We start from the raw sequence: 12,012 nt of genomic DNA on the forward strand, positions 1-12,012 counted from the left end.
AAACGGAAGCTTTTGTACCACAAGTTAATGCTGTGCAAGCTCCTTACCTATATCATCATATGTACCTTAAACCACTTTGGGTGACGTCAGTTAGACTTGCTAATGTGGTTTCTTACATTTTATAACATGCTACAAAAGTACATTGCCTTGCTTGAAACAGTAGTAGGAGTCAGCATGTTGTCAGAAACCATATAAGCACTTCTATTTGAGATTGTGCTTTGAGGAAGATGTGTATTGATGTAGGCATACAGTTTACACTGTGAGGTATTATCTTCCATTACTTGTAAACTGCATTAGCTTTGTAGTTCCAGTGCAAACCAAAGAAGCACAAGTCTTATAACAGTCATATCGTGGCTCCATCTGGGATAAGGGACAAATTAGATTTTTTGCCAGTATATCACTTTATTTTGTCACTTGTCATGACCACATTTGTAGTTGACAACAATGAGAGCAGCCTCATATGTCAGTTGGGGAAAATGCCATTGGCCATTTGGCTTCCACTAGGCAAAGCCTCCATATGCTACTGGTTAGTCGGCTTGTCTAGTGCCTGTCCCCTTTATTCAAGGTCTTCTCCACAGCAGCTAAAAACCACTCCTTCCCCAGTTTCTGCCTGCAAGGGCTTTCTGTCAGGCCGCATTTGGCCTGCGCTGCTACACCCGCTTCTTCCACGAGTGTAAGGCCAGCATATTTGCGGAGGGAATACGGCGGCTATCTGAGCAGCGATCTGTCAGATTGAGTCTCTCTGTGGGGAGAGTGAGCCAAGGAGATGCCCGCGTGCTCTCGCTGCGGTTTGTCAACACCAGCCACTTTATGGAGGCGTTTTTTGTATTCGTCTTTAAGCCCTAGACGTCTATAGTTACAGTTGTCATTTTGCTGTACATTTGCTACACTTACATCACACAATTGTTTAGATGTAGTTACATAATGACATAATGAACTAAGTAGAAATGTAGTTACATTTACATTCAATTTCACTTATGTGTATTTACATAAATAGGTCTGTAATTAATTATATTTACATTTGACTTACATTCTGAATAGGCTATTATTGTCTTTAGATATAAATTCAGCTTATGATGTTTATTTTTTTACCATCTGATTGACATTCTGTATTGATGGCTTTGGAACTGCACTTTTGACATTTTCCTTTCGTTTTTCTAAAAATGACAAAAACCTTTGCCGTGACAAGCTGCTCCTAAAAGAACTGTGGTTCAAGAAGTTTAAACCATCTTAACTGTGAGACTGTTTAACTTTTGAAAGCGTATTATTCAGCTATTACTCTTGTTTTGCAGAATGCAATTACATAATTAGTTATGTGTTTAGTTAATGGGAGGAATTACATGTTCAAGCACGATGAGTATATTAGTTGGCCAGTAATACTGGCTGATGTTGGTGGTCCATGGTTTTATCAGTACTGCTAAGAATATCACTCATAATGTCTCAAAATTAGCATTGTTTTTGGTTGCAGCCCCACCAAGATTTGAACCCACGATCTCCTGATGACAGAGCAAACCTTAAACAGTTGTGCTGCTGGGGAGCCCAATATGGCACTGTTTAACTATGTGACAGTGTGACAGGCTGAACTGGTGAATCTGAACACAAAAACATGGCAAATTCTTCCAGTTATGTTTAGCATGACGTCACTGTTGAAACAAAATTTTTTTTTATTTTTATTTTTTTATTTGTATGTTATCATTCTTATCAGTGTCACACAAAAACCTCATATCTTTCATTCTGGCACCAACAGAAACGGTGACACAATTTTTTAATATATAATAAAAAAATAGACTTTTTTTTTAAGGAAAAACTTGTTATGAAAGTTAATGTACCAAGATTTTTTTACAAGTAATTTTGTCACCGTTTCTGTTGGTGCCAGAATGAAAGATATGAGGTTTTTGTGTGACACTGATAAGAATGATAACATTATTCTTACACATTATTACACAATGTAACATAAAATAAGTTAAAAAAGAAACCAAATTCACAAAGAATACTAATCATATTTCACAGTTGACCATGACAACAATATCAGTCATATCTATAATATGAATATAAAATGATTTAACATCAGTTATTGAATTTTAAAATCAGTATCTGTATGAGCGGCTGATCAGTCAGACCTTAATCGACAGTCATAAGCAAAAGTTTGAACAGCCCAGGAAGGTTGTTGATCGTTGATTTTCTAAGTGAAGATAAAGGAACACATCCTCTACAGAAGACGCACTTAAATGTGTAATATTTAGTGCACAAAAGTTTAACATGTTGGGAGAAAAAATAAAATATTAAATGTACCGTTACAAAAAGAGAAATGTGAACAGGGGAGTCTGAACTTTTGCATATGACTGTATATTCTATTTACATTCTGTACTGGCTCACTGGCTCACCTCTGCACTTTTGACTGTTTTCTTGTTTTTTTTTTTTGTTTTTTTTTTTTGGATGCCAAATGATGAAAATACTTCATTTTATTAAAATTTTAAATCGCTTTTCTTTATGCAAAACAACACTGTAAAAATCATACATGCAGTGTAAAACTTCGCGTCAATTAAGATGCTTTTATTTTTTTTTTAAATTACAGTATATTTGCTATAAATTTAAATGCATTGACAGTCATTTTACCACTCAGTCCCTTATTGATGGAAAAAGTAAGCCAATACTGTTGTTGACAGTTGACTATTGTTGACAACGTGGTTGTGTTTGAACAAGAACTTGGCAATAATTTGTATTGTAAACACTACAAACAAGAAAGGTTCTCAATTACATATGATGTACTGTATAATTGTTTGGCACTTAACATGTACATAATAAAACATTTGAATGGCTGTAAATTTACAGTTAAGGACAATTATATTTCATAGAAATATATATTTTTCATCACGTAATAACTGAAATCTGTGTAAGGTCAGTCTCTTTCTATCAGAGCATAGACGTTCAGCATCAGGAGGCTGTGACTGTGAATCCCACCAAAGCCAGCCTTGGCCAGCAGACCAACACAGAATGTGTTAGCGCCATTGTGAGATGTAAAAACTCCTAACTAGTAGGTGGGAAATTACTAAATTCAGAGAAAAAAAAGAGATTTAATTTTTTTTTAATAATAATTAAGATTTGGGACCGTAATTGTTTTTACTTTTATTCAACACTGTTCTGTTGGCAACTTTGCTCATTTTCAGTGTTTACCATCCTGCGCTGCCAGACTTTAGGCCTTTTTTCACCCAACAGTAACTTCTTCCAATTCAAATAATCATAAAAGATCTTTTACTTATAAACACAAATGTAGTATCGATTGAAAGTTTAGTATTTTCAACAGAATTTGAGACAAAGTGAGACATAATCCAGCCAAATGTGAGCAGTGGGCTTCACGCTGGAGGATGTCAGAGGTTTAGGCTACTGTAGCTGCTGATGAGGTACACCTGGGTTTGTGTGTGTGTGCGTATGTGTGTGAAAGGAGGAGTGTAATGACAGTTTAGAGATGCGTTTTATTCGTTTGTCTCCCCACAATCGCCGTTTCCGCCCCACCCCCCCACCCCCCAAACCTCCCACCCCATCCCTCCTTCCTCTGGGTTGTCAGCCGGCTTTTCTCTCCAATTATTCAATCTGGAACAATCACGGCCGTGACATTTCCAAACCTGACCTTCTCCGCTGGAGATCGCGCTCTGCCTGCCGCTATTTGCCTCCCTCTATTTCTCCCTTACCCCCTCTTTCTCTCTCTCCCTCTCTCTCTCAATCTTCTTCTCTCTATTTCATTCCTCATTTCTCTTCTTCTTCTTCTCCATCCTCTCTCTCTTACTATCCTTCATCCTTTTCCACTCTTGCTCTTTCTTAAAATCTCGCTCTCTCGCTCTCTCGCTCTCTCGCTCTCTCTCTCTCTCTCTCTCTCTCTCTCTCTCTCTCTCTCTCTCTCTCTCTCTCTCTCTCTCACTCAAAACCTCAGTTCTCTATGCAGCCTCCTGACAGACCTTTGCTAATCTGCTGTATGTCATTCTTCTCAAGATAATGGCTTTTATTTTTGTCTTAATGTATTTCGTTTAATCTGATTTGATGAACTCCTTTATCTTTGCACACTTGTTTCTGTTGTGATGTAAATCAGGCATGAATTTGCATTTGTTTCCATTGTCCTTTTATTTTTTTTACTGGAGCACAAAGACTTCAGTCTCTCACTTTAAGCTCTGGCTTTATTCAGATTCATATAGCGCTTCTGCATTTTTCTGCAGGACACAAGAGTCTCGGATCTTCAGGCGCATTCAATACGGACATTGTTGAAGATTTTAGTTTTTGAATTATTTGAGAATGATTACTACCCTTCCCATTATCTGTGAATTTCATAAAGAGTGGACCAAAAGAAATGGCCCAAAACGACTTGGAAAAAGGTCTGGTTCCACTGACTTACATTAAAAGTAAAGTAAGTTTTGTCCTTTTCCTGTAAAGTTGCTATTTTGGAGGTATGAAGTTTTCAAATCGTATATCTCCACTTGAATAGTTTAGCAAAACAAAAGTAACAGCTCAACAATCGACTTTGTAGAGTTAAAAGTGCAGTTTAGATGAACAAGTCAGTTCACACAGCTTCTCTCCATCATGTAGCTGTTAGGAGCGCACGTTCATCGGAGCAAAGGTTCATGGGATCTCTAACAGAGCGCGCTGGTCTCTTCGCTGCTCGTAATTCATTCGAAAATTTGCCCTTTAAAGGGGCTCCTCGGCTGTGTTATTACTTTATTGTCTGCTGGAGTTGCCCTGAGCATGTGTTAGCATTAGACATGCTCCTGTGAGTAGCCGAGCCCCGCAGTCACACATTCGCACACAGCGCAGACCGCGCTCCCCTGCACGCTCAAACTTTCTAGATCTGATGAGCGTGGCAGGGAGAAAGCTTCACAATATGTGTATTTGTATCTTATCCATATTCATTGATTTTGTCTGCACTTTGTTCAAAATGTTTAACATCCTTTATGTTGTGTTACATCAGTCGCTGTCTTTTCTGCCTGATTCAGGTCTTGATAGGCTTGACAAACAGTTGAGATGAGTCAAGTATTCTGTAATTAGGGAAACTTGGGAGGGAACTCGGTAGCAAGGGACTCGGTGGGGAACCCTCAGTGGCTTCTAGGCCTGCAGAGAACGCTTAGGTTCCATAAATAGAACAAAATACGTGTCTATAATTTTTTAGGGATGTGTAATTTAAGGGAATCATCATTCTAGTTGTATTTATTGTAGGAGTATTGTAGTAGTAGTCTCATTTCATTACCTTTTGACCGGAAACTAAAGATTCTGAGACCTAGCAGCACATATCCAGGATTTTTTTCTCCTGTGATGTCTAGACAGATACAGTCGTATGCAAACCTTTGTGTAATACCAGCCAAGCGTTAGTGAAAATAAGAAAAAGCTGCGGTGTGTAAGATTAAACTGGATCTATTAGCAGAACTGGAGTGTATTATACAACACCATGTTTTTATTAGTGCATAATAACCTGTAACTTTGAGTCATTGGCTACATTCACATTACGAGCTTCATTGCTCAAATCTGATCTCACTGACACGATGGTTCACACTCGTTTAGGTAAGAGACTCAAATCTGTGATTAATGTGAGCGAACCGGCGTCCTGAACTGACCCACATGAGCTCATCCTATTCAGTAACATCACTTGACTGAATCACTGCATCATCAGCACAAACTAACGAGCAGAACGAGCTTCGCTGAGAAGATCATTAACTCTGATCAGCTCTCAGCTTCATTATTAGAGCCAGACGAAGGAGGAAAAGGTGAGATGAGCTGCTTTTCCACCGTTTACAGTTTAAGTCTATACTTTTGACTTTTTACTGTTCGCTCTGATGTTAAATAATAACAAAAACATGTAAAAAAATTGTTAACAGCAGCAGTCACAGCAACCCACAGTGGCTCAGCTTCAACTGATTATTATCATAACCTCTCTGAATTTATTCATTGAAACATGTGGAAGCACCAAATGTAAGCATGTTAGATGTGCCTGATGCACCATACTGTGTATTCCTGCAGGTCAGCACAACGATTCCCGGATGAATCTGGCCATTGCTCTGGCCGCAGCCCGCTACGGTGCTGCCATAGCCAACTACACAGAGGTAGTCCGGCTACTGAAAATGACCGACTCGGCCACAGGAAAGGAGCGAGTGTGTGGCGCCCGGTGCCGAGATGTCACCACAGGTAAAACACACACACACGCTAATGCTGGAACACATACACTGCCCATCAAAGTTTTGGCACACTGACTGTTTTTATGCTAAAGGCCATACATTTTATCCCTGTGTTGAGATATGAACTATCATCAGCATTGAACTATTATAGAAGTTTAAATCACATCTGCACTAGAAGAATTTCAAACAATGCTTTTAACAGTAGTTTGAGAAAGAAAACTGTCAAATGATTATTTAGGCAGAACCTGCTACTCACATGAAGGAAGGCGAAGATGAAGCAGAATGTGGTATATACAAAAAATATGAGTAAATAGCTTTTGCATGTTTTTTTTTAATCTCAGCTCTGAAGCATTTAGAGTTTTTGTCTTTTTGTCTTCATATCAGTATCAGCAGACTTTTGCTTTAAAAACACAACACAGCACTGGACAGACTGATATTCCAAACTGATGTTTATTCATCAAATAGAGCAGAATGTTTAGGTGACGCAGGGCTGCGTTTTATTCACTTTAATGCATTTGTAGCAATATAGAAATAAACGTTAGATTTTTCCGTAATGCTAACCTGAATTTAGCCCCAATTTCGATATTTTACAAATATTTATGTATTGGCATTTAATGACATAATTGGCATTATGTCAGAAAAGAGCAGTGTAATGTTATTAAAAGGCAGATATAGACACTTTCAGCCTCAGGTAAAAAAAATAATTGCACATCCTCTAGAAAACACCATTTAATAAGTCATTTGTATGAACATATTAATGCATAAATTCTATTTATTTCAGTGCATGTTGGTGATGACTATGTTACTTAAAGTGGAAGTATTAAAGAGGAATTTGTGCATGAATAACTTCTTAATAAGGTAACAAAAACAAACATAACCAAAAATTGAAGTCATTGAGTGGTTTGATGTGAAATGCTCTGTTTTAGAGATACTTACCGGCTCAGAACATCTGCAGAATTTGCTTATAAAAGCTCACTGACTGAAAATGATTACATACAAGTGGTTCTGATACCAGAGATGACTTTGTTCCACGTCCATTAAGGGTGGAGGGGGTACATGCAGGGCATAATGACACGAAATAGCCCTCAAAGAGAACTTACCACCTAGTGCTTTACCGCTATTTTACCATCATCATTATTACATGTAAAAACATAATATGTGAGTTCATTGGTGGACCATTTCACATCAAACCACTCTGAACGACGTCGTTTACATCTCAAACACTGCATTATGCAAAAATTATGAAAAATCAATGGAGTTCTCCTTTAAAGGGTCAACTGAAAAGCCAAAGTCCAGATTTACACAAAGATGTCCCCAAACTTTTGATGTCTGGTGTATGAAGTACAGTCTCCCTCAACGCTGTCTTTTTTGCCATATCAGCGTCAATCTGTTTCTCTTCTCACTTCTCCTTTTCCTCCTTCTCGTGCCGTTCATTTCACTCTGAGGCCGTTTTTAAGACAAATGATTTCAGGTCACTAACAGCTCACAGTACAGACTCCCTGAGGTGTCCACTCTTCAGTGAGTTCTCTCTCATGGTGCTCTTGCAGGCCAGGAGTTTGACGTCCGTGCCAAATGTGTCATCAACGCCACGGGGCCGTTCACCGACTCACTGCGCAAAATGGACAACCAGGAAACTGCCAACATCTGCCAGCCCAGTGCTGGAGTCCACATTGTCATCCCTGGATACTACAGGTCAGGTCAAACCCTACAGTCCCCTACACCTTCATCTATCCGCCTTAGTAATGAAATACCGTCTGCTATTTGGCCTGATCCCTTGAACCCTGGACTTACTATTCGCTTAATATTAATGCTTAATGCTTAGTACTGAGTACCTACTACTATGAACTACTTCAGAGTGAGAAATTGAAGTGTGGGCACATTCAAGCCAACAAGGTTTTAGGGGTGAAAGGGGCTTGTCTGGATGCATTACTGTGAAATAGAGAACTGATTTAAGTTTGTCATCAAACTTGGATCCAGTTTATTTACATTATAAATAATTTATAGTACTAAACCCTATTTATTTACAGTATTAGGCACAAGTTTATTTGTAATACAAATCCACACTTTATTTACAGTCCTAGACCCTCATTTATTTACAGTACTGGCGCTAGCACAAGTACTAGTACTAATTTATTCTTAAATTGTAGAATCAAGTTTATTGGTGGTATTATGCTTCAGTTTATCAACAGTACTAGGATTCACTCTATTTAGTCCTATATTATTGTACATACACGGACCTCGTTTCTACACTCACTGTCCACTTAATCAGCTCCACTGACCGTATAGCTGCACTCTGTAGTTCTACAGTTACAGACTGTAGTCCATCTGTTTCTCTGATACTTTGTTCGCCCCCTTTTACCCTGATCTTCAGTGGTCAGGACCCCCATGCACCCTCACAGAGCAGGTACTGTTTGGGTGGTGGGTCATTCTCAGCACTGCAGTAACACTGACGTGGTGGACAATGAGCATAGAAACAAGGAGGTGGTCATATTGTAATGCCTGATCGGTGTATTTTTGTAATAATTTCCCTACAGCCCTGACAACATGGGGCTGCTGGACCCTGCCACAAGCGATGGTCGTGTCATCTTCTTCCTACCCTGGGAGAAGATGACTATTGCTGGGACAACAGACACACCCACTGATGTCACAGCCCACCCTATCCCCATGGAGGAGGACATCAACTTCATCCTGAGTGAAGTTCGCAATTACCTCAGTCCTGACGTGGAAGGTACAGTCAACACAATTCCATGTGTTTGTTTCACTGCTATATATACAGAAGCACAGTGTCAACTTTTCACGTTAGCACATTCAGTCTGTGGTGAAATGTCAATAAAATGTTGCGACCAAATGAGTAAAATCTGACATGGAAAGCCGTTCCCTGTAACCGCATTCTTATACACAGTGATTCACGTTTAACTGTTTAATTTACGTCCTTTCAGAATAATAAACATTGATTCCGGATTTATATTTCCTAATGGAAATGGCTCTTACTGCCCTGACATTATCATGCCTTTCATTCTGGGCCGCTCTGGCACCCTGGTTTCTGCTTGTGCCCTGCTTGTGTCCTCTGGTGAGTTTGGTTTAGTACTGCAGACAGACAGACAGGCAGGCTTGTTGTGGAGCGGTTGAGTCTCATATAAATCATAATGAGTAACTGCCTTGTGGATCTTCATCAAAGAGTGTAGGTATTGATTTTTTGGAGCAGCCCTCTTAATTGGACACAGCGCCACAGCCGTGGGCTTGATTGTTTGATTGATTGGACTGATGGCAGCTCTGCCCCCTCCCAAATCAGTCCTGGATTAGCTAGATTAGCAGAAGATGTGTTCTTTCAGGCCTGCTGTGGTGGGATTTGTTTGGATTTAAACTTGTTAAATGTTTGTTAAGCATCTTATCAGCCTGCTGATGGTGGTGTATCGTTAGTTCACTGACGGTAGTGTTATATTAACTTGCTGATGGTGGGTTTTATAGTGGTGTTTATTAGATCACTGATGATGGTTTTTGTCAGCTCACTGATGGTGGTGTTTAATTAAGTCAAGTCAAGTCATCTTTATTGTCAATACTACAATATGTACAGGACATACACACACACACACACACACACACACACACACACACACACACACATTTTCTGAGCCACTTCTCCCTCAGGGTTGCGGGGGGTACTGGACCCTACCCCAGCGGTCATCAGGCGGAAGGCAGGAAACAACCTGGACAGGTCACCAGTCCATCACAGTGCAGACAGACAGACAGACATACACAATAACACACACACTCACACAGGACATACAGTGTACTGAAATTACGTTGCTCTCTGATGGTGGTATATCGTTAGCTCTCACTAGCTCTCTGATGGTGTTTCGTTACCACTCAGATTATTGTGGTGCAAGTCTCAAGTCATATAGTACGACTCCAATGTAACTCACAGGCTTTGACAGCTAGCGGTGGCTTAGGGCCAGGCTTCATAAACAGCAATTTGATGGCTGACGTATGCCAAGGTGTCCTACCCTTGCTCATAGAGTCCGGCACTTGCCTGAGCTGCCCAGGGGGCCTGAGGAAAGGCTGAGCATGTGAATACAGTGGACAACAGAGTGACTGGAAAAGGCTGGGCAGATGACAGGGAGTCCTTGCCTGTGGTCATGCAGAGTTGTCTGGTATGGAACGAGGAGGCTGCACTGTACTGGACAATAGGGCTAGAGGGGGATAGCCTACATATTTGTCACATGGAGAGTGTACGGAACAAACCCTTGCTGTTGTGCCGCAGAGGATAGACAGAGAAGGAAATAAAGGAAGAAAGAAAAGCCAAACATTGCTCATTCAGCTCTGTTGCAAAGACTGTTCAACTGGCTAGTGACTGAAGTCACATCTGCATTTAGACCTGTGGGAAAGACATCAATAAATAGAGTTGAAAATTGTGGTTGAAAGCACATGTTCACTGACCATGATGCTTCCATGATGCTCCTGCATTACGACATATAAGGAAAAGTGCAGCTCTTCCTCAGGTGACTCAAAATGTCAGAGCAGGTTGTGACCAGACAGTCAGCAAGAACAGTCCATCCACAACTACACAGAGAGGGATGTTATTGTAGGGTTGCAGTGCATAAACCCCACATTACAAAGAGAAATGCACATTTGAGAGTTCAGTGGAGCGAAAGCCATCCGCACTGGTCAACAGAGATGTGGAAAAGTCATATGGTCAGATGAGCCGTCCTTCACCATATTCTCCACAACTGGGAGAGTGTATGTGCAGCGTACACCAAGAGAATGATACAAGCTGGAATGCTTGACCCCTACGGTGAGGAAGTCCAGTGGCTCTGTTGTGCTTTCGGGGTCATTTCGCTGCCATGGTCTGGATCCACTTGTCCCCTTTGAGGGAAGATCAATACAAAGATCAATACAAAGTTATTTTGACCGATCACCTTTGTCCTGTGATGAAGCATTTCTATTCTGATGGAAGTAGTCTCTTCCAGGCTGACAGTGCCCTCATCCACAGAGCAGGAGGGGTCACTGAATGGTTTAAGTATTAACATGATGTAAATTATATGCTATGGCTGTCAGTCATCGGATTCAACCCAGCCAAACACTTATAAGAGATTTTGGACAAATATGCTAGACAGGGCTCTCCGCCACCATCTTAGGGAATATCTTTTGGAATAATGGAGTTTTATCCCTCGGGAGACTTGTAGAATCTACAGCAAGGTGCATTTAAGCTGGTGACTCAACACCTTAGTAAGAGATTTTATGTTGGTTTAATGTTTTAATTTGTAGTGGTTTTTTTTTTATCTTTAATTTGTTACCCATCTGTAATTGAACAGCAGAATACAGGTAAAGTAACATATTGCGGTATAATTATTTTCAATGTTTTTCAGTTTTTGACCTAAGTTGAAAAGGCCTGTTGTCCTTTACATTATGTGTAAATTTCATGATGAATGGACCAAAAGAAACAGCCCAAAATTACTTGGAAAAATGTCTGGTTCCATTGACTTACATTAAAAGTAATGTTTTTTTATTCTCCTGTAAATTTACCATTTTGAAGATACAAGATTTTGTTCAGAGAGAAGTGATATATTGTGCAGTTCAGTTCAATTCAGAGTACTTTATTAATGTTAATATTATTAATATTTACTAATATGAATCTGTGCAGTCCTAACATTAACACTTTCTTAAAAACCAAGAAGTTACAGCTGTGTCCTCCCAACAAAAGCACTACCAAAGGACCAAAACTGGACCTTTGATATGTGAAGTAAGGTTTTATAGACTGATGATGTGTAATTGAGATTGCTGAGTTCGTAAGAAGCAGAAAATACAAGCAACTTCTATGACTAAGTGAGGCGAGGAAAAATATCCCTGCAGATTTCTTTGA

General features: G+C 39.9%; 1 protein-coding gene across 6 annotated transcripts in view; it reads left to right on the forward strand.

The window, feature by feature from the left end:
• gpd2 (glycerol-3-phosphate dehydrogenase 2 (mitochondrial)) overlaps positions 1 to 12,012 on the forward strand; it is a 55,088-nt gene that overhangs the window by 25,106 nt on the left and 17,970 nt on the right. For all 6 annotated transcript variants that reach the window (XM_017683530.2, XM_037536498.1, XM_017683529.2 and 3 more), the window contains 3 exons: positions 5,998 to 6,162; positions 7,700 to 7,844; positions 8,687 to 8,880. In XM_017683530.2, the coding sequence (XP_017539019.1) occupies positions 5,998 to 6,162; positions 7,700 to 7,844; positions 8,687 to 8,880 (504 nt within the window). The remainder of the gene's footprint in view (positions 1 to 5,997; positions 6,163 to 7,699; positions 7,845 to 8,686; positions 8,881 to 12,012) is intronic.

The sequence above is a fragment of the Pygocentrus nattereri genome, chromosome 30 (genome assembly GCF_015220715.1).
Source record: "Pygocentrus nattereri isolate fPygNat1 chromosome 30, fPygNat1.pri, whole genome shotgun sequence".
Lineage (NCBI taxonomy): Eukaryota > Metazoa > Chordata > Actinopteri > Characiformes > Serrasalmidae > Pygocentrus > Pygocentrus nattereri.